Here is a 21,884-nt window from a genome sequence, read left to right as displayed (position 1 = left end):
ATTGAAGTCCCACAGGGCTCAGTTCTTGGTCCTCTCCTCTTCTTGTGATACACCATATCTCTTGGTTCTGTTATCTCTTCCCATTGCTTTTCTTATCACTCTTAGGCCGATGATACCCAACTCTTTATTTCCTTCCCCCCCGACACCCAAATCACCACACGGATCTCTGCCTGCTTGGCTGATATCTCTGCGTGGATGACTTCCCACCATCTGAAGCTTAACCTTGCCAAAACTGAGCTTCTCTACATCCCGGCTAAATCCTCTCCGTCAATCGACCTCTCACTGACTGTTGAGGACTTTGTAGTTTCCTCTTCCCGGACGGCAAAGAATGTTGGGGTAACTCTTGATAACTGCCTCACCCTGGCTCCAGAAGTATCCTCCACTGCCAGAACCTGCAGGTTCTTTCTGTACAATATACGTCTTATCCGTCATCTCCTGACGGAGAACGCCACCCAGCTCCTAGTCCAGGCGCTCGTCATTTCCCGCCTGGATTACTGCAACTCCCTCCTAGCCCCTCATGCTGGTCCAGAATGCTGCAGCCCGCCTGATCACCAGTCAGCCCACGTCGGCTCATGTCACCCCGCTTTTCATTGGCCTCCACTGGCTTCCTATTGCCTCACGCATCCGATTCAAGGCCCTAGTGTTGGCATTTCAGGCTGCTAAGGGGACTGCCCCACCTTACATACAATCCTTGATCACTCCCTACTCCCCAGCTAGACCACTAGACCGGTCTGCCAGCTCTGGTCGCCTTATTGTTCCCTCACTACAAGCACCTGGCGGTCGAGCTGCACGTTCACACCTGTTTTCCGTTCTGGTTCCTCAGTGGTGGAATGACTTGCCTACCACTGCCAGGAACCTCCCCCAAAAAAAAAAAAAACTATATGATGACTATATGTTTAGAACAGCACTTCCTATGTGTTTTCCGAGTTACGGATGTGATGCTTTGACTTGTGGAAGAACCTATGCACTTGTAAATCGCTTTGGATTAAAAGTGTCTGCCAAATGACTAAACTGTAAATGAAAAAATGTGATAGTGAGCATAAAGCATGTGCTCGCATGATGACAATCTATACTCAGTTTAGGCAGGCCCTTGAATGCATGAGTGGATTGCAAATATTGTGTTATTCACAATATTTCACGCAAATAACAATACAACATAAATGTGTGTTACTCTGCCCTAATTAAATATAATGCAAAGGTGGGCACCAAGGGCCTTGTCTGTGTCTGGTTTTCATGGCCTGAATTACTTAATTAGCCCTAAGATTTATGCCATCTGAAATATTTGCTCAATTTCTTGGTAAGTGCTTGAATGACAGCTGAAGACTGTTCTTGTGTCCCTATATGAAACATTTTACTGTGATCTTATGAGTGAACCAGTGTTGGTGTATACAGCCAATTGGCTATTTTAGGCAGGGTAACAAAAATGTAACTCTATAATGCCTGATCCAGCTGGAATTGAGTCCTCTGGTTCACATCCCCAGTGCATTCTAACCGCTCATACTGTCATACCGTCTCAGATTATTCCATCAAATTCTGGACTCTGGCAGCCTCAGTGGGATGCGGACACACCGCGTTATAGGGGGCTTTCCAGAATGGGCTGTCGGAGTAGATCCAAGACCAGCTAACCACCTGTGACCTGCCGGACTCCCTCAACACCCTCATTGACCTGGCTATTAGAGTGGACACTTGACTGAGGGATCGTTGCATGGCTAGGCGGGCCCAGAAACCTGATCAACCCGTTTCCCGTATCAGGCGTCCATTACCCAAACCCAAACCCATACAGGTGGGGAACTCTCACCACTCTACAATGGAGAGGAAGACAGTTGAAGGAGCACCTCTGTCTGTACTGCGGTGGACCTGTTCACTGCATCCAGACCTGCACGTTAAAAGACAACGCCCGTCAGTGAAGGAGTGGGTCCTGACGGGCGCTACCCTGAATCCATCCCTCTCAACCTCAAGGTCCACCATCATGGCTTACATCTCCTGGGAGGGGGCTCGCCACCAAGTGCGAGTTCTGATTGACTCCGGAGCCGATGCCAACCTGATCTGCCCCACTCTGGTCCATCGCCTGGGAGTTCTGACATCCACTCTCTCCCAGGTTCTCCACACCAACGCCATCATTGGCGCACCCCTGACTGCAGTCGACACTATCACCTCCCCAGTTTGGCTGCAGATCTCAGGCAACCACCAGGAGGAGTCTCCCCTGGACCTAAGTCGTGATGGGCAGCCAGGCCACTCCAGCATAATCCCCAATCAACTGGGTCCGGGGAACCATCGCAGACTGGATGTTCCTGTCACCTGTTCTGCCTCTAGTCCACCGGAAACCAGTTCAACTCCATCCCAGACACACCCGAGACACCACTTGACCTGTCCTCCTTCCCGCGATGTTGGACAGGTCTTCGGTAAGTCCCAAGCCTGCTCCCTGCCTCCTCTCTGGTCCTACAATTGTGCCATTGAACTGCACCCCGGCACCACTCCTCTGCAAGGTCATCTCTTCTCCCTCTCCATCCCAGAGACCCTTTCCATGGAGAAGTTCATTGGGGATTCCCTGGCTGTTGGCCTGATCCATCTCTCATCCTCTCCGGTCGGAGCCAGATTTGTGGAGAAAAAAGAGAATTCCCTACGACCTTGCATTGACTACTGTGGACTCAAGGACATAACCATCAAGAACGGCTACCCCATCCCACTCATCTCCTCCACCATTTCGTCACGATAGAAGTGCCAGTTCTTCACGAAATAGGATCTCCGCAACGCTTACCACCTGGTCCGCATCCGCAAGGGTGACGACTGGAAGATGGCTTTCAATACCATGAGTGGCCACTATGAGGTGTACCTCGTGATGCTGTTTGGGCTCATCAATGCTCCAGCCATCTTCCAGAACCTCATCAATGATGTCCTCCAGGACATGATCAACTGCTTTGCATTTGTTTCCCTGGACAATATCCTCATCTTCTCTGCTACCCTGGAGGAACACATCAATCATGTCTGTGAATTGCTCCGTCGCCTCTGGGAGAACCGTCTTTTCTTCAAAGCCGAGAAGTGCGAATTCCACCAACCCTCAATCCAGGGGGCAGCTCGAAATGGATATCGACAAGACCTCTGGTGTAGCTAATTGGCCCCCTCCTACCAACCGCAAGGAACTCCAATGCTTCCTGGGGTTCACCAATTTCACAGCCCCGTCACCATTCCCCTGTCTGCCTTGACCTCCAGCAAGGTCATCTCCACGCCTGACCCGGAGAAGGAATTCACCCTGGAGGTGGATGCCTCCGACACTGGGGTCAGAACTGTCCTGTCCCAATGGACCCAAGACCTGGAGTTGGCCCACATGTCCCGACTTGCCCCGTTAGTCGTAAGCTGGCTCTCCTGAGCCACCACTTCTGGTGGCCAACCGCCAAACCTGATACGGTCAAATTTACCTGGGAATATCCGTTGTCCTGAGGTAGACCGGCTTTCTAAATGTGGCCACTTCATCACCTTACCCAAGCTCCCATCATCTAAGGAGACGGCCAAACTCTTAGTCCTCCACGTGTTTCGTTTGCACGGCCTTCCCCTGGAGGTAGCCTCGGACCGAGGCCCTCAGTTCTCCAGTCAGTCCTGGAGGCCTTCTGCATGCTCATCAGCGCCAAGGCCCAACTGTCATCCGGCTTCCACCAAACCAACAGGCAGATGGAGCATGGCAGCCCTCCTGCCAAACCCCCTCCACCCTCCATCTCACTGAAGGCGGCCTGAGAGTTCACCCCCGATGCTGGGGATGACAATTCCTGGTGGAGTGGGAGGGGTACAGGCCCGAGGAAACCTCCTGGGTGACCGAACGCTATATCCTGGACCCCTCCCTCATCAGAGACCTTTTTTGAGAACACCCGGAAATGGGGGCGCGGCACGGATGGTGCAGTGGGTAGCACTGCCACCTCACAGCAAGGAGGTCCTGGGTTCGAATCCCGGTCAGCCGGGGCCTCTCTGTGTGGAGTTTGCATGTTCTCCCCGTGTTCGCGTGGGTTTCCTCCAGGTACTCCGGTTTCCTCCCACAGTCCAAAGACATGCAGGTTAGGCTGATTGGAGAGTCTAAATTGCCTGTGGGTATGAGTGCGTGAGTGAGTGAATGGTGTGTGCGCCCTGCGATGGTCTGGTGGCCTATCCAGGGTGTATTCCTGCCTTTTGCCCAATGTATGCTGGAATTGGCTCCAGACCCTGTTCAGGATAAGCAGGTTAAGATAATGGATAGACCCGGAAATAGACACTAGGGGCGCCACCCACAGGGGGGGAGGGGGTTCTGTCAGCTTTCGTGTTTCCACTAAGTTGTAACTAAGTGTGTCGCGTTTCTGTGTTTTAGTACCCTCTGTGCACTCTGGAGTCTGTCTGTCAGTTCAGTTAATTTGTTTCACCTGTGTTTCACTTCCCACACCGGATTGCTGTTTCCCTCTTATATAAACCCCTCCTGTATAAACCCCTATAAGACCCCTCCTGTCTTATATAAACCCCTCAGTTTGTATGTCTTGTATGCGCCAGATTATTATGTGTCTTTATCATACTCTCCAGTGTTTTCTGATTGATCTCTGTTAGGACCGGTTTCGTCCCCGACTTCCGTGTTTTGGTTTTCCCGTCTGTTCGATTTTGAACCGTAGTTTATTGACCTGTTTTTCGATATCGACTTTTGTTTTTTCGGATTCTGTCTTTGTCTGCTTAGCCTGTCTGTTATCGACCCTTTGCCTGTGACCAAGACTATGATTTGGATTATCCATGTTATACCTGTTTTCTGGAGTTTTGGCCCATTGTCTGGACTCTGTACTACAAACTGCCTTATCCCCACTGAATCTGTTTGCTGGCTCTTGATCATCACCTGTCTGACCTGCCTATTTTATAATAAAGACTTTGTTTTCAAATCTACACTTCGGTCTCGCATCTGGGTCACTTGTTCTACGGACCTGATACATACTGTATATTATCAGTTTGTTTTTTTACACTTGAATTTCAACTGATGACTTTAAATAAACAACAAGCTAATAAAATAGATTTTCAAGTCGCATGATACTTATAGACCTTTTAAACATGTTCAGAGACAGCGCTCAGTTTTCCTACAGCAAACATTTCCATTTTAGATCAGAGGAGGCAAATGATATTGCTTTGTTCAAACAAATGTATCCCACATTTTCATAATCACCAACTCTGTGTGTTTGCGAATGAGCTGTATGGACAGAAAGCACACCTTAATAGGACTAATCGTTCCATTGTCATTGGAATCATTCCATGATCAGAAAAAAGGGCAAAAACAGTAGATTGGAAACACAGAAAACCAAAAAGTTCGGCGAACCGAAAAAGGTGTAGAATCAGAAGAATAACATTCATTAAAAATAACTACAAAACGCAAACGATGAACACAAATGAAAAGAAATAAATAAATAGACCGGGGAGTGAGCTTAATGGCAGGTACTAAAAATCCTAATAAGAAAAATACAGTTTTGACGTCAACTTTTTCCAAAAAGAAACAGGACAAATTGTAAGTGACTCTGATTCTCGTTACATTGGTGTTCATCCACTAGAGCAGGGGTCGGCAACCCTGGTCCTGGAGAGCCGCAGGGTGTGCTGGCTTTCGTCTCCACCTTAAAATAAGCAACCGATTCAGACCCAAGAAACCAGGTGAGGTGAGTTAACTGTGTAATCAACGGCTTTCATTGATCAATTAATGCCAAGTAACAATGAAAGCCAGCACACCCTGCGGCTCTCCAGGACCAGGGTTGCCGACCCCTGCACTAGAGTGTGAAAACCTGTTGCCTTGTTGGATTTATTTCTGATTTGGCTATTTTACAAGTTTACAATTTAAGTGTTCATTATAGATGTGTTTGGTTTTCTGACATTCGATAGTAATAGGTTGAGATGTTTATAATATAAATTTTGGGGGAAAATATAAATATTTCATATAAATGGATTAGATTAACCCGAATACAGCTCAGGTTTTATCTAAATATAGCCATTTTTTGCGACTTTATGTTCAGGTCAACCTTCTATTCACAGGGGGTCAGAGTCACACTCATCTCTGAGAGTTTTTTATTTTTCGTTTCAGATTATATGTTTTTTTTTTTTTTATGTGCACAAACCATACATCAACCTAAGCTCCAATCAACAAACTGCTGCCAAACTTCCTTGATTCCTTCCAGTGATACTTCCCCTGACTTTGAGATGCAAATATGACAGGTTTTTCATAATTTGAGAACTAGCTTTATTGCTCCCGCAACTGCCAGTATTGCAAATTCTCTGGCATAGCATCTGAATCGCAGTGAGAAGCCAAAATTACAGACTTAAAATCAGCAATCATGCACGTTCGGTACAGTATTTGACTAAAGCAAAATCAAGAACTGTCCAAAGGCTGCTGCCCAGGGCTGGTCCTTGCTGCATTCTCTGTTCTTTATTTTCAGCTGGCTCGTTCTTTACATTACATTTCAACTATTTAGCTGACACTCTTATCCAGAGCCGTCCATCCATTCCATCCATTATCTCAACCTGCTTATCCTGAACAGGGTCGCAGGGGGGCTGGAGCCTATCCCAGCATACATTGGGCGAAAGGCAGGAATACACCCTGGACAGGTCGCCAGTCCATCACAGGGCACACACACCATTCACTCACACACTCACACCTATGGGCAATTTAGACTCTCCAATCAGCCTAACCTGCATGTCTTTGGACTGTGGGAGGAAACCGGAGTTCCCGGAGGAAACCCACGCAGACACGGGGAGAACATGCAAACTCCGCACAGAGAGGCCCCGGCTGACGGGGATTCGAACCCAGGACCTCCTTGCTGTGAGGCGGCAGTGCTACCCACTGCACCATCCGTGCCGCCTATCCAGAGCCATGTACAATAAAATGCAAATTGAACACAGGGACAAGTGATTAGAAGAGGGAAGTACAGTTCCAGTTCTGAGAGATTCGATAAATAAAACTTGAACCCTTGAAGAATAAATCAACTTTCCAAATACTAAAATAGTTATACATAAGTGCAATTTATAACCTATAACATACACATGGCTTACATGGCTAATTATAGCAGTGAGATAGGGAGGGAAAAGTGCAGCCTGAACAGGTGAGTTTTCAGTCTGCCCTAGAAAATGGCCAAAGACTCTACTGTTGTCACGTCCACAGGAAGGTCATTCCACCACTGTCGGGCCAGAACAGACAGCAGTAATGACCAAGAAGTGCAGGTGTGGTGAGGGGGAGGTGCCAGGCATCTAGACAAGGTAAGCTATATGACGTAACTATGCTACTTACCAAACAATGAAGCTATAGTAATGATTTGAATTGCCAAATAATTGCCTGTCGAGCAATGGGGTATATCCTACATTGTTCCACCTTATAATATCATGACTTTGTGTATATCTTTGCTTCTAAGCCCACTCGTGTCACTTACCAATGTGGTGACAAATCCCAGGACCTGAGTGCTGGTCAGTGGAAAGAGCTTCCAATGGCTAATGAGTCCACCATTCATCATCTCTTCCACCGAGCCCATTCAAGTCCTGTATTACTGCAATGGTGGGCGAATTTAGTGATAAATGATTTCAGAAAAAAAATTCACTCAGAGAACACTTTATTAGGTATTCATTACTTACTTAGTAAGTCTTCTGCTGCTGTAGCCTATCTACTTTGATTTTTGATACATTGTGTGTTCAGAGACGCTCTTCTGTCTACCTCTGTTGCAATGTGTGGTTAGTTGTGTGTGAAAATTCCAGGAGATCAGCAGTCTCTGCAATACTCAAACCACCCTGTCTGGCACCAACAATCATTCCAAGGTCAAAGTCACTTTGGTCACATTTCTTCCCCATTCTGACATTTGGTCTGAGAAACAGCTGAACCTCTTGACCACGTCTGCATGCTTTTATGCATTTAGTTGCTGCCACATGAGTGAGTGCATTTGAATTCCACTGATTAGTTCTGTATATCCTACACCTTAGAGCACAGGTGTTAAACTCAAGTCCTGGAGGGCTGTAGTGTCTGCTGGTTTTTGGGGTGTTCTGGGTTCATTCAAGTCATTGATTGGTTAAAGTATCCACACGCCTTGTTCTCAAGGCCTTAATTGGCCTTAATTGGCAGCTGATTGAAAGGAAACCACAAAAACCCGCAGACACTGAGGCCCCCTGGGGATTCAGTTTGACACCCCTGCCTTAGAGGGTATGGAGGACTTTCATAACTAAGCAACAAGTTCTTGTGACAGAATACTTGGGTTCACACCTGTGCATGTCTCAAGCCTGGATTGGCCCTTCATAAGTCGATTCATGAAAATCAGGCCCTATTTCTCAGAAAGAAATAGCAAAAATCTCACCATCTCTGACTTAAAAATGACAAATGCATCAATACATCAATTAAAAATTTCTTAAACATATTTTATTATTTTAGATCATCAAGTTGATTCAGCACAATCAGATGAAGAGTCAATAAATAAACAACATTTATATAAAAACTATACAGCCATTAAACTTAATTTTCAAAAGGTATTGTTACTTTTCATAATTCAACATATAGCATATATGAACATGTAAAGTATAAAGATTGTAATGAGTACTTTTCATGATAATGATCAAATATATAAAATTTTCCTCTGATATTTCACCTCCTGAGGCCTTGTGTCCTCATACAAGGGCATTACATTTTGGCTTCCCTGAACCCTATGCAGTACTTATCTTAATATATGGGACATTCAATTAAAATGAGATTCCATAATTAACCCTTTTCATTCATGTTTTTGTCATCCAAGACACTTTCAAGAAAATGTAAATTACGTTTTTCTTAGGAGAGTGCAGATGCGCCTTCTCCTCTTAGGAAATGACCTCAAAGGGTTCAATTAAAATGTATTTGGTTTGACATGATACAAATGATGGTATGATGTGGTTAACAGTAATCACAGTTTCAGTTTTCATAAGGTGACCAAATATGTGAATAATTCTGGTGTAGCAATCACTACGGTTAATCTTGCTATTTATTTTTCAAATTGTCGTTGTATTTATACATACATTCAGCATACTTGCAAAAGAGGGCACCTGCTCTCAGTGCGTCTCCGAGCTTAAATAAAAGTAAACGAATGAAAGGAAGCAAGTCCTAGAACACTGATTTAGAATGCTGACGAAAACAACATTCCAAAAAAACCTCAAAAGGGTTAAAATCAGACCTCACGAGAGCTTATGAAACATCTGGCCTGAGAACATCCCCCCCCCCCACATAGCCTTTATACTCACAGGTTCACCATGGCATTTGTATTTTCATACTTTGCAACGGCTGCAGGCAGAGAGACAGACAGACAGTGTCACACAGCTGGAGTGTGTGTGCTTTGAAAGCAGCCACACCTTTGACGCTTGGTCTGGAGTGGCCTTGTTTCTGGAACTGTCTGAGATCACTGTACTCATCGTCCTGCACCCCCTGAAGCTCCTATGAGGGCCCAATCACATGCGCATATCAGCACACAAGCTTACACACATAAAACACACGCGCACACACACATATACATGCACACACGCACATGTCACAAAGGTAGGACTTTAATTCCGAGAGCTTGTGGCCAAAGTGCATGATTTATCCACCCCAAGCAGACACACGCTGGAAGTTAATGATACAATCTGTGATGTGAGGTCTTCGGGGAGGTGAATATACCTGGTAGAGAGACTCTGCTTCTGGCTTCTTTCTCGTAGACATGTGTGCCTGTGTTTTGGCCTGTGTTTTAGACTGTGTTTTCTCTTTAACTGGTAGAGGGAAGAGAAGAGAGGTCATGGAAATATTCTCTGGTTCAGGAGTTGCATGTCATACACTATAAAAACCGGTTCATCTTCACAAAGGACAGGCTCATGCAAAATCACATTTAAAAGCAAATCACATTGAAAATACATGCTTTTTGTCTTCTCGTTACTACATGCAGGAGAAATCTCCCATAAATCATTCCAATTTCTTTTTTACAAAAATTTTCAAATGACTGAGCCCAGACACACACATGTACACACACACACACACACACACAGTGTTAGATGGAAAACTTTTGTTGACCTATGCTCTAGGGTGTGTGTACGTGTGCGTGTGTGTCATTCTGTGTGCTGTATGTGTGCCAGTGTCTGTGTGTGTGCATGTTGTGTGAGTGTGTCTGTGTGTGTGCATGTTGTGTGAGTGTGTTTTTATGTGCATACCTGTGCAATTGGGTGTGTGTGCATGCCTGTGGGAGTGGGTGTGTGTGTGTGTGTGTGTGTGTGCATGCCTTGTGATTGGGTGTGTGTGCATGCCTGTGTGTGTGGGCGTGTGTGTGTGTGCATGCCTGTGTGGGTGGGTGTGTGTGTATGTGCTTGCCTGTGTGGGTGGGTGTGTGTGTGTGTGTGTGTGTGCCTGTGTGATTGGGTGTGTGGGGGGACTTGGTGTTACCCACTTTCCAGGGCTTCTAGCCGAGTCCTCTTCTTCAGGCGGGACACAAAGAAAAAGACAGAGAGGGCGATAAGGAGGGTCAGGACAATGTCAGCCACGATGATGCCCACCACAGTGCCTATTTCCAGGTGTATGCAAGACCGGCAGTCTGTAGAAACAATGCAAAAGAAAGGGAACAAAACCAGCCATAAATAAAATACTACAACTCCACTGTCATGTTATGTGTGCTCTAATGCACTAACATCCTCTTTTTGCTTTGTTTGAAGGCACCATGAGCAACAGGTAATTTGCCATTTCATTTTCTTTTCTGACTAACTTAGGCCATCTTTCTTATCCAATCATAAAAAAAATTTTTTTTTTCTGAAATTAATTGGTAGCAAGTAACAACTATTTTGGCTTACAATAGGAGGACAGTCATGGCATGATCTTTTAAAAAAAATAAATAATAATAATTCAATTTCTTTTCCCTTTTTCTCCCAATTGGACCCCGTCTGATTCAATTAGAGCTACTATTAGATACACCACCCACACCCCATCCCTCGGCAGCCGGCAGGAGAGTGACACACAAGTCGTGACCATGATTCCAAGGCACTCGAGGTGTTCAAGGTGCTTTATTGTGCAGCGATCTACTAACCCTGCCAAGTCCCTCCCTCTGGAGCAGCGAGCCAATTATTGCTGCTCCACATGAGCCAGCCAAACTTGGCTTTTTAGCAGGACCGGGAATCAAACCCCAGTCCCCGGTGTGCAACTACAGCAGACTGCAACCGCAAGTCTGCTGCGTCTTAGCCTGTTGTGCCACCACGGCTCTCATGGCAAGATCTTAAGAAAACTGTTAAAAAAATCGTTGATAGAACTATACCCGTGGTGATAGGTTAATAGGCTACACTTTTTGAAGCCCTGTGTGTATCCAGCCAGTTCAAACCACCAATCACTGTTGCTACTGTTCTATTGGTTGTTACCAATTTCCTCTGTGATTGGTGGAAATTGTCTCTGTTTTGTGCCAGCTAAGTGACATCACACCTGTCTTATCTCTATGGTAGTATGTTACAGGATATACCAATGAAATCTGTATGTGTGTGTAAACACAATAGATGGCCTTTTAAGCCCTTCATGGTGTGAGACCACAAACGTGATTAGAATGTTCTTTACTCAATATTCTATAATAATATGGATGCAATAATCAGTACTGGTGATTGAAAGCAATGGAGTTCAAGAACACTGAATGAATTCTGGAAAAAAAAAGCATTCCAAAAAACCTAGCCAGGCTTCAAAGGGTTAAATAATCAATTGTAATTAAATAATTAAATCATCAAAATAATGATATATTAAGCTGGCTAGTGGGAGGTACCTTTACACTGTGCTGAAGCAGACTTTGATGACTTTTATGAATCTGAATACATTTTATTTTCTTCTCAAAGATGAAATGGCAAGAAGTAGACCAACGACAGGCTGCCTTTAGTACCCGGGTCGCTACGTGAATTCCCCGCTTGAGAGCGAAGACGCACAGGCGTCTGAAAGCACTGCTGCTTTCCTTAGGCATTTTCCACATAGTGTACAATTTGTATAATCATTTTAAGAAAAATGCATACATACCCTGTTGCCCCACCACAGGACCTGAAAAAGAAACATTTAGATTGGAAATAAATACAAAGCAAACATTAATTTGACTGTAACCAGAACACCACGAGCAAACTCTCTCACAAACATTACAATACGAATTTCAGCGTGGAACCTGGTGGAAGGGAAGGTGGTCCTGCTGTGGAGAAAGGAAAATGAAACTCAACAGCAGCCTCGTTGAGCGTGATGGAAGTCACTGTCGAGTACGGCCAGGTGGGGACCGGATGAACTGGCAGACCGCAGAGCAGCCTCTGCTGTGGACTAGTTCCTGAGGAAATGCATGCTTTGGACCAGAGATGGCTTTATCTGTATTTGCCAGACCACTTGCCATGCTATGACCATAATTATTGCATTATGAAGATGGCTTTCAAAATCAGGCAAATGCTCTAGGGAAAATGCTAATTACCTGATGGTCCATAGTGCTGTATTATGTAATTGTCAAAACAGAATAAAGTTGTTATTACACATAACCGGTTGCCTACATCACTTTATTTTATGTGGTAATATCACAGCCAGAGTCTGATCATTTTCAGCCAAGGCTATGCTGTTATGATACAAAATATGGCCCATACAGTCATACGTTTCCTGTTTTGACTGTTTTGACGACTATTTATCCAGTTACAAAGCTGGCTAACTCACTTGGCTTTACTTCTGCACCAAGTAAAAACTGGAACCCCTTCAAATATGGAACATAGACTAAAGTAAAAAGAAATAGCTGTTCTGAGTTTTACTCTGCATACAGTCCCGCTTACTCAGTTTGCCAGCTTCGTATGTGTCCAGGATTTTTTACAGGACTGAGGTGGCAACCCTAACTGTCGGCACCGGCAAAATAAACTTGAAGTAATAATATATCTGATGTCATTGTATGTACAGTAGCATAGCTGGTTTACAGGTAAGCACAGGAAGGTGCAGTAAAGTTAAAGCCTTGCAGCTGGTTGCTTTGACGACATTTGGGTTAAAAATAAAGACGTTGCACTTAGCTAGGGGCAAGACTGGCAAATCGTTAAATCTCACCCCGGGCAAGTGCTCTACCCCACTTACATAAGGAATACCAGGGTGGGCCATGTGGTGAAATAATACTTTCTCTGTTTCAACGCTATATGAGCATAAAGCTGATGTTTGTCTCTCTCACAGGTTTCTCATGTTTTTGTTTTAGCCCAGCACTAAGACACCTGATTCTGCTCAACAAGGTCTTCAATGAAGACCAAGATGACTTATTTAGTTGTATCAGGTGTCATACTGCTGGGCTTAAACAAAAACCTGCATCCGCATCAACCCTTTTTGGAAAAGATTAGACATGGACATCAGTTTTGCCTGTTGGTGGATTACAGAGAAGCCGCTTTACCAGGATTATTAGCCCTAGAAAATGTACGCAGAGTGGCGGGCAAAACAAACAGAGGGAAGGGGACCAAGGGTTTGGGGTGGGGGTGTGGTCCTTGGCCAGTGGGGCCTACACACACTTTGGGGACATGTTGGGCCCCTGCCAAATGTATGTGTTTATGACTGGATGTTCCATGGAGAAGTCATGCACACGAGCATCTAAATCACTCACTTCTCCTTTAGTTATTTCCTTTCTCCACTCCCACCACACACACCCTAAGGAGAGGTATCACTTCTCTACTTGTGCTAACAGCTTGCCCACTCATGGAACTTTCATGCAAAAAAATAACTACAAGTAAAATGCATTACTGATTTAGAATTTGTGGAGTATGCTCAAAATATAAGAACTACATGACTAAAACTAAAAATGTTCTTTAATTTTTATATTAATGATACAAATGGTTTTGGAAAATATATGGAAGATGCATGCAATGTGTATGGCAGTCACATGATAATATGTTTTCCTTTGAGAAATGTAGCAGTTTGCATATCTGTGTCTCCTTTTGAACACAATGAATGTGAGCCATCACAAATCAGTAGTGTTAATGTATGATAGGCTGTTTTTGGGATAAGAGCGCATTGTTAATGAGATAAGACCTCTCTCATTAACAATGCGTTTTCCCCGCAGACCTGCTGCTCACTGGATGTTTGGGGAATGCTGTGACAGGCACCGCCGTCAGTGTGACACAGCATCACAGGAAGGCGGTGTCCTACCTTATCATCACCATCACAGTGAGTGTAATGAGGCTGGCGGACATGCCCACAGCAGAGGCCAGGGCGATCACCTTCAGCCTGCCTGTCAATCAGAAACAAGACACGCCCGTTAGTCTGAAAAAGTAATTAGGATGCGAAGGAGATAACCCCCTGTCTCGGGTAACATGCAGTGCCCTCCATAATGTTTGGGACAAAAACCCATCATGTATTTTATTTGCCTCTTTGAACTCCACAATTTGAGATTTTTACAAAAAAATGTTTAAATTACCTGTTAATTATTATTATTGCATTTGAATGGATCTCCCCATTCAATGGAATTGGGGGGTGGGACTAGATTCATCTGTAAATTATGCTGATACAGTAGAGAACACATTTGTTGGCTAAATGGCTTTAAGTCATCAAGGGTGTAAGGTATCAAATGAGCCTCAAACCACTGTGCTGCTGCCATGTATGCAGTAGATACGAAAATAAATGTTTCTCCTGACAATTTTTCCTGTTGAACTGAATGGAAACAATATTCAGCAGAAACAGTGATTTCAAATGACAATGAAACAATCTCCTGAATCTCTGGCAGGAGCAGGTGGTTTGAGGCAAGATGGGGGTAAATTACATGTTCTAATCATGAAATATTTTCTCACATTCTGATAGATTTGATAGATTAGAAGCTATAACTCAAGCATTATACGGCCAAGTTATTAGTTGCCACATTATATCATATCGCCTTACGGTTCCCTCTCTACGTGCACCTGGCGGTCGAGCTGCACGTTCACGCCTGTTTTCCGTTCTGGTTCCTCAGTGGTGGAATGACTTGCCTACCACTGTCAGAACAGCAGAATCCCTCCCCCTATTTCGACGCAGACTCAAAACCCACCTTTTCAAACTCTACCTTAGTCCTCCCTTCTGATTTCCCCTGCCCCTCCTTTCTGATATCCCTATCCTTGTCTAACCCCCCCCCCCCCAAAAAAAAAGAAAAAAAAAAAAGAAATGCACTTATGATGACAACTATGTTTAGAACAGCATTTCATGTGTATTTTGCTAGTTTCTGGATGTGATGCTTTGACTTATGGTAGAACCTATGCACTTGTAAGTCGCTTTGGATTAAAAGCGTATGCCAAATGACTAAAATGTAAATGTAAATCTGGGTCAAATACGTAATTGTTTTGGATTTAAATCCCTTTCTGTGCTTTAGTGAGCTTGCCTGGTGTCTTGGAAACTATGTACTAAATACTCTCAAAAAGTGCAGACCCCACCCTCTGGTCCTCTTTGTCGGCTCAATTGCACTAGGGAACATCAACTAGGCACAGTAAAGATTTTGAATCGAAAGACAATGACGTATTCGCCCCACGTGTGCACAAAACTATAGCCCTCTGCTGCCGCCTTGTGGATACACTATGCATTGCAGCGGCCTGAGCCCACTGGCAGAGCGCAGAAGCCTGAACATTGACTGCAACCAGGCTGTCAACCAGGAGAACATTCATGTTTTAAAATATTTATGGTAAATGGTTGGCATTTACAGTGCATCTGGAAAGTATTCACAGCGCTTCACTTTTCCCACATTTTGTTATGTTACAACCTTATTCCAAAATGGAATAAATTCATTTTTTTCCTCAAAATTCTCCACACAACACCCCATAATGACAACATGAAAGAAGTTTTTTTTTAATTTTGGCAAATTTATTAAAAATAAAAAACTAAGAAATCACATGTACATAAGTATTCACAGCGTTTGCCATGAAGCTCAAAATTGAGCTCAGGTGCATCCTGTTTCCACTGATCAACCTTGAGATGTTTCTTCTTGCTTAATTGGAGTCCACCTGTGGTAAAATCAGTTGATTGGATATGATTTGGAAAGGCACACACCTGTCTATATAAGGTCCCACAGTTGACCGTGCATGTCGGAGCACAAACCAAGCATGAAGTCAAAGGAATTGTCTGTAGACCTCTGAGACAGGATTGTCTCGAGGCACAAATCTGGGGAAAATTTCTGCTGCTTTGAAGGTCCCAATGAGCACAGTGGCCTCCATCATCCGTAAATGGAAGAAGTTTGGAACCACTAGGACTCTTCCTAGAGCTGGCCGCCCGTCTAAACTGAGTAATCGGGGGAGAAGGGCCTTAGTCAGGGAGGTGACCAAGAACCCAATGGTCACCCTGTCAGAGCTCCAGCGTTCCTCTGTGGAGAGAGGAGAACCTTCCAGAAGGACAACCATCTCTGCAGCAATCCACCAATCAGGCCTGTATGGTAGAGTGGCCAGACGGAAGCCATTCCTTAGTAAAAGGCACATGGCAGCCCGCCTGGAGTTTGCTAAAAGGCACCTGAAGGACTCTCAGACCATGAGAAACAAAATTCTCTGGTCTGATGAGACGAAGATTGAACTCTTTGGAGTGAATGCCAGGCGTCATGTTTGGAGGAAACCAGGCACCGCTCATCACCTGGCCAATACCATCCCTACAGTGAAGCATGGTTGTGGCAGCATCATGCTGTGGGGATGTTTTTTAGCGGCAGGAACTGGGAGACTAGTCAGGATTGAAGGAAAGACGAATGCAGCAATGTACAGAGACATCCTGGATGACAACCTGCTCCAGAGCGCTCTTGACCTCAGACTGGGGCAACGGTTCATCTTTCAGCAGGACAACGACCCTAAGCACACAGCCAAGATATCAAAGGAGTGGCTTCAGGACAACTCTGTGAATGTCCTTGAGTGGCCCGGCCAGAGCCCAGACTTGAATCCGATTGAACATCTCTGGAGAGATCTGAAAATGGCTGTGCACCGACGCTCCCCATCCAACCTGATGGAGCTTGAGAGGTGCTGCAAAGAGGAATGGGCGAAACTGCCCAAAGATAGGTGTGCCGAGCTTGTTCAAAAAGACTTGAGGCTGTAATTGCTGCCAAAGGTGCATCAAAGTATTGAGCAAAGGCTGTGAATACTTATGTACATGTGATTTCTTAGTTTTTTATTTTTAATAAATTTGCAAAAATTTCAAAAAAACTTCTTTCATGTTGTCATTATGGGGTGTTGTGTGTAGAATTTTCAGGAAAAAAATGAATTTATTCAATTTTGAAATAAGGCTTTAACATAACAAAATGTGGGAAAAGTGAAGTGCTGTGAATACTTTCCGGATGCACTGTATATAGCACCTTGATCCAAAAGGCTGTACAATTGCTGCTTCTCATTCACCAATGACAATTGGCAGCCATGCAAGGCACCAAACGGCTCGTCGGGACACACCCAGGGCGGGATGAAACCGGCAACGCTCCAACTGCCAGACGACTGCTCTTACCGCCTGAGCCAATGTCGCCCATATAACTTAAAGGCTGCTCCTCATTCAAATGTTTGAAAGAATTTGTACTTAGTGACTGACCGGAATTATATCCAGAGCTTAATTAAAAATTATTTTTGCAATGTTGTCCGATGGCATCTTATAATGCTGTAAAATGGAGAAAACATTACACATATGGCACGGGCAATATCATTAAGCCACGATGGTACATGGTTTCTCACAGAATCGTTCAGCAGCTGATCAATACGACTGCTCACTTGATTCCCTCGCCCTGTGACCTGTTTCAAACCGGTCCCTCTCCTGGACTAACACAGGGACCTTGTTGACTGACTCTTGGAGCATGCGGTCAGGATATGCAACCGTATTAAACCAAAAATGCTAATAAGCTTATTAAATTCTGCATTCCGCGGTCGACCTCGGTCACGGTCAGCCAGTCGGGTGCGATTATGGCGGGCCGCTCGGTCACCCTGACCTGCAGCAGCAGCGCTGACCCTCCAGTGGAGAGCTACGCCTGGTTTAAGGACCGAGAGAGCGGCAGTGTTCCCCACAGCTTCCAGCCCCAGCTCCGGCTGTGGAAGGCCGGGCCCTCTGACTTCGGCCTGTACCACTGCGTGGCCAGGAACTCCCTGGGCTTCGAGAGGTCCAAGCCCGTAGTGCTCAATGTCACCTGTATGTACCTGCGTCCTGTTTGACCTGGCTGACCGTGACCGAGGTCGACCGCGGAGCATCTGGCATGGCGACAGAGAAGAGTTCAGGAAATAACCCGACAAATAAAGCTCCATTACTAAGTCCTTCATTAGCCAAAGGTCAGCTCTGTCCGTATTTCCTGTGCAGAGCTACTGTATGTGTGTAATTAGGCTAATTAATGAACTTATTAAAGGTCAGAGCGGTCTGCCTTCCCACAGTGAACCTACTGGAAAGTGAGGATCTGTATTACTGACATGAAAACTGTCATCTGCGTTTAGTCACAAACTCACTGCTTCTACAAACTATGGTTCAATGTATTTCAGTAAATGTAACTGTTGTAACTACATTTAAAAACGGACTTTACTTACGGCCAACAGCCAGAGTGATGCCCGGGGACTGTATCCTCTGAGAGGGAATACGACAGGTGAATGTGCCCGCAAGTTGTGGGTCAAAGTTATTGATCATGAACCAGTTATTGGCCGGCCCGAGGTTCAGGCCGTTCCTGTAGAGGGCGAACGTCTTCCCTGGGGCCGCACACCCCCGAGCTGTGCACCTCAGATAGACCGTCTCTCCGGACGCAAACCTGTTCTCGGTTCTAGCTGGATGGACGTCCACTTGGAGCTCTGCAACAAATGCACGGGCAATGTAAAAAAATGTAAGGGGGGAAAAAATTGCAATTGAAGTGTTATACAAATAAAATGTATTATTATAATATTCAATATTTTTTAATCATATAATGGTCTCATACAGTCATACTACTATGTAGAACAACACATTTAACACTCTTACCCAGAACAATTTATACAGCTTTCATTTATTTTTTATTTACATAAATCTTGGGTATGATGCCAGTGCCACAGCCAGGAATCAAACCTGCAACGTTAGAATTATAAACCCAATTCGTTACATAGTATGCTACAAAAAGACTCTACCTGTAATAGAAAGGGTCGCCGCATTGGCCGAGGTCCATTTGCCTTGCCACCGGTCTGTCTCAAACCTAAAGCAGTACAGCCCGCTGTCCGTACTCCTGATGTTAGTGATCTGTAGATTGCACGTCTTGTAGCTACCGGTGTATCGGGCCCTGCCCTTGTAGGTGGGGCTCACCACGTTCTGGTCGGTGTGAATTACATTTTCGCTTTTGCCATCCGCAGTGAGGCGGAACCACATCACTGTCTTTATGCTGAACCGACCGGGATATTCGTGCCTACAGGGTATCGTAGTTGTTGTTCCAGCCCAAACGCATGACTCTTTCGTGGGAAAGGACACCGACCACACATTTCCCAAAACCGCTGAGAACACAAGTAGAAATACCAGTGATAACTAGGATCAGTTTGTGTAACACATCCTGCCTGAAGAACAGGGGACACTAGTCATTTGGCTGATACCTGCAAATAATAGCCAATCAATATATTATAAATAACTAAGCCTGCAATGCAAGGACGTCTGGGTGACTTCTGAAAGGGATCACAAGAGGAACCCAAGCAAATGGAACAAGTCCGTCATAAACCAAATAAAACACTTACCTGGCAAAGCCATGCAGAAAATGCTAAACACAAACGCAGCTTTCAACATTTTTGCTTTCGGGAATAAAGCATAGATGAAACAGAGAAGCCGTCTAGAAGATCCCTTCAAATTGAGGTTGAACGACAATGCATCTTCGCGATACGCTTAAGGCACGTTAAATTGACTTTTCCCTCTGGTCCAAATAGTTGTCCGCGAATGTAGACTGCGACTGACGTGGAGAGCAGAAGTGGCTTTACATCGTTCCAAATCAAGAGAGAGGAAGTATTGAAGCTGTCCACTAGCTCCATCACGTTTCCTGCTCAGACCGTCTGTGACAAGAGAAACTTGACACAGCTCCAGCAAACTGCACCGGCGACGCTATGAATCCTCGTCGGTGATATTACCTCGTGCTTACAACCTAAATGCAACTTCATGTAATCCCCCGCGCATAGGGAACCACTTTTTAAATTTTTTTTATTGATATTACATTGCTTACATAATACATTTATTATACCGAAACATTGTTTTCATGGACAGATTTAGCATTAATCGTCAAACTGTGTTTAGAGGATTACTAAAAGCCTCAAGGATTGCATATTGAAATACAGTACTGTGCAAAAGTCTTATGCACCTGTATAACATTGTGTATAGAGAAGATTCTTTCAAAAATAATTCAATGAAAGGTCCTAAATAAACATACTATACATTTTACATTACATTTTAGTAATTTGGCAGAATAGTTAAAAACGGAATAAAAATCAATATTGTTTTGTGACCACCCTTCGGCGTTAAAACTGCATCACTTCTCTGAGATGGCCAACACTGTACTGCAGTTCTATAAGACAATCAGCAGGGAGGTTCTTCTGCAGACTTTGGTTGACTCCTCGCTTCTGATCTCAGACAGCTTTGATCAAGTTTTTATGTAAAAAGTAGTCAATTGCTTACAGTAATATGTTCATGTAAAGGGTGCCTAAGACTTCTACACAGTACTGTACGTCCGTAGTAACCGGTAGGGGGCAGTGTGAGACAGGGCGTGTTGCTTCAGGAAGTTTGACCGTTGTTGAGTTGCCGTCTGTGAGTGAGGTTGGTGGTTAATCACGACTCGTCTTCTCCCTTTCATTTCTTTAATACAGGTTGGCAGTCTACGCGCATTAAATATTACCAAATACCATAACAACGTGTTTATCCAACTGTGTATAACCTGAAAGGGGATTACCATGTTTTTCATGTTGTTTGAAGGCCTAATAGACTTGCGTAGGCCACCGCAAGCACGTTAGGCTAGTCTTCAAGGAATCCAAATGTTCTGGATAAAAATGTAATTTGTTGCTGAACAGACGCACCCTCTCCCGGTGTTTATAGTCCTTAAATTCTGGTTTGAAAAGATGCAGTTGAAGGGCCGGCACTACCAAAACATTGTATAACCGCACAGTAATTCAAGCTCATATTGTTTAAAAATGGGTTCTAATTGCTACAGCCAATGGCGTTTCAACGTCAGCGTGTTTACTGAGAACGGGTGGGATAAACAGTGTTGTGGTTTGAAGGTGTTTGTTGCTGCTATTCCTCACTGGACCGTTAGAAGTCCGAAATTACTTATTGTACCTTTAACATTTTATTTCTTCTTCTTTTTTCTCGTACCGCAGTGTCGAAAGTAAAGACCCGTGGGGTCCGTTTTATTGATGAGCTGCAGCGAGTGAAACTAACTAATTTCAGTGAAACTAATGTTATCTGGATGGACAGATTCTACTCCGGGTAATTTTTGGGTGGACTACCCCATTAATTAAAAGGTACTGGGATCGATATTTTCCCCCACACAGTCAAACAACAATACAGGAAATGCTTCTGTTATAGCTTAACATTCTGTAATCTTCTAATTATGCTGACACTATTGAAAACAAATGGAATTGCGGCAAGCATCTTATAGTATGTTTGACTCATTATGCTAAATATATAGTTCTTTATTCTAAATTTAAATTTTAAATTGAGATTTTATATAATTTTATTAGGTGACAGATTTCTTGTTGAATTTTAAAGGCGAGTTTAACCCGGGAAAAGTAAACAATCTTATGTATTCTTAGTTGTGTACAAGCCGTGACAAAAGGAATGTAACGGGGAGATTATCGGCGACTAAGCACGGACTCACAAATGGCAGAATAGGTAGATCCATTAAACAAAGTCGTACAGTCCAGGTTCAAACAGTAGCAATACAGACAAGGCGGTTCATAGTGATTGGCCAGGGGATGGTCAGAAGCCGGGCAGACTGGGCAATGCTGAGCAGGCAATACGTGGTTCAGAGCGACTGAGGGTCAGAACCAGGAAGTCAGTC

General features: G+C 44.4%; 1 protein-coding gene across 1 annotated transcript; it reads right to left on the bottom strand.

Moving 5' to 3' along the window:
* Positions 1-9,323: 9,323 nt before the first annotated feature.
* LOC133136827 (uncharacterized) lies at positions 9,324-19,225 on the bottom strand. The gene is made up of 7 exons (XM_061254638.1): positions 18,991-19,225; positions 18,427-18,681; positions 14,093-14,174; positions 11,975-11,995; positions 10,386-10,529; positions 9,629-9,717; positions 9,324-9,406 (listed from the first exon to the last, which is right to left on the bottom strand). The coding sequence occupies exons 1-5, from the start codon at positions 19,223-19,225 to the stop codon at positions 10,472-10,474; spliced, it is 651 nt and encodes a 216-aa protein (XP_061110622.1). The 3' UTR covers positions 9,324-9,406; positions 9,629-9,717; positions 10,386-10,471.
* Between the last annotated feature and the right edge of the window lie 2,659 nt (positions 19,226-21,884).

This window comes from Conger conger, chromosome 1 (genome assembly GCF_963514075.1).
Source record: "Conger conger chromosome 1, fConCon1.1, whole genome shotgun sequence".
Classification (NCBI taxonomy): domain Eukaryota; kingdom Metazoa; phylum Chordata; class Actinopteri; order Anguilliformes; family Congridae; genus Conger; species Conger conger.
Note: the sequence above shows the minus strand (reverse complement) of the source record. Positions and strands in the feature narration are given on the sequence as shown.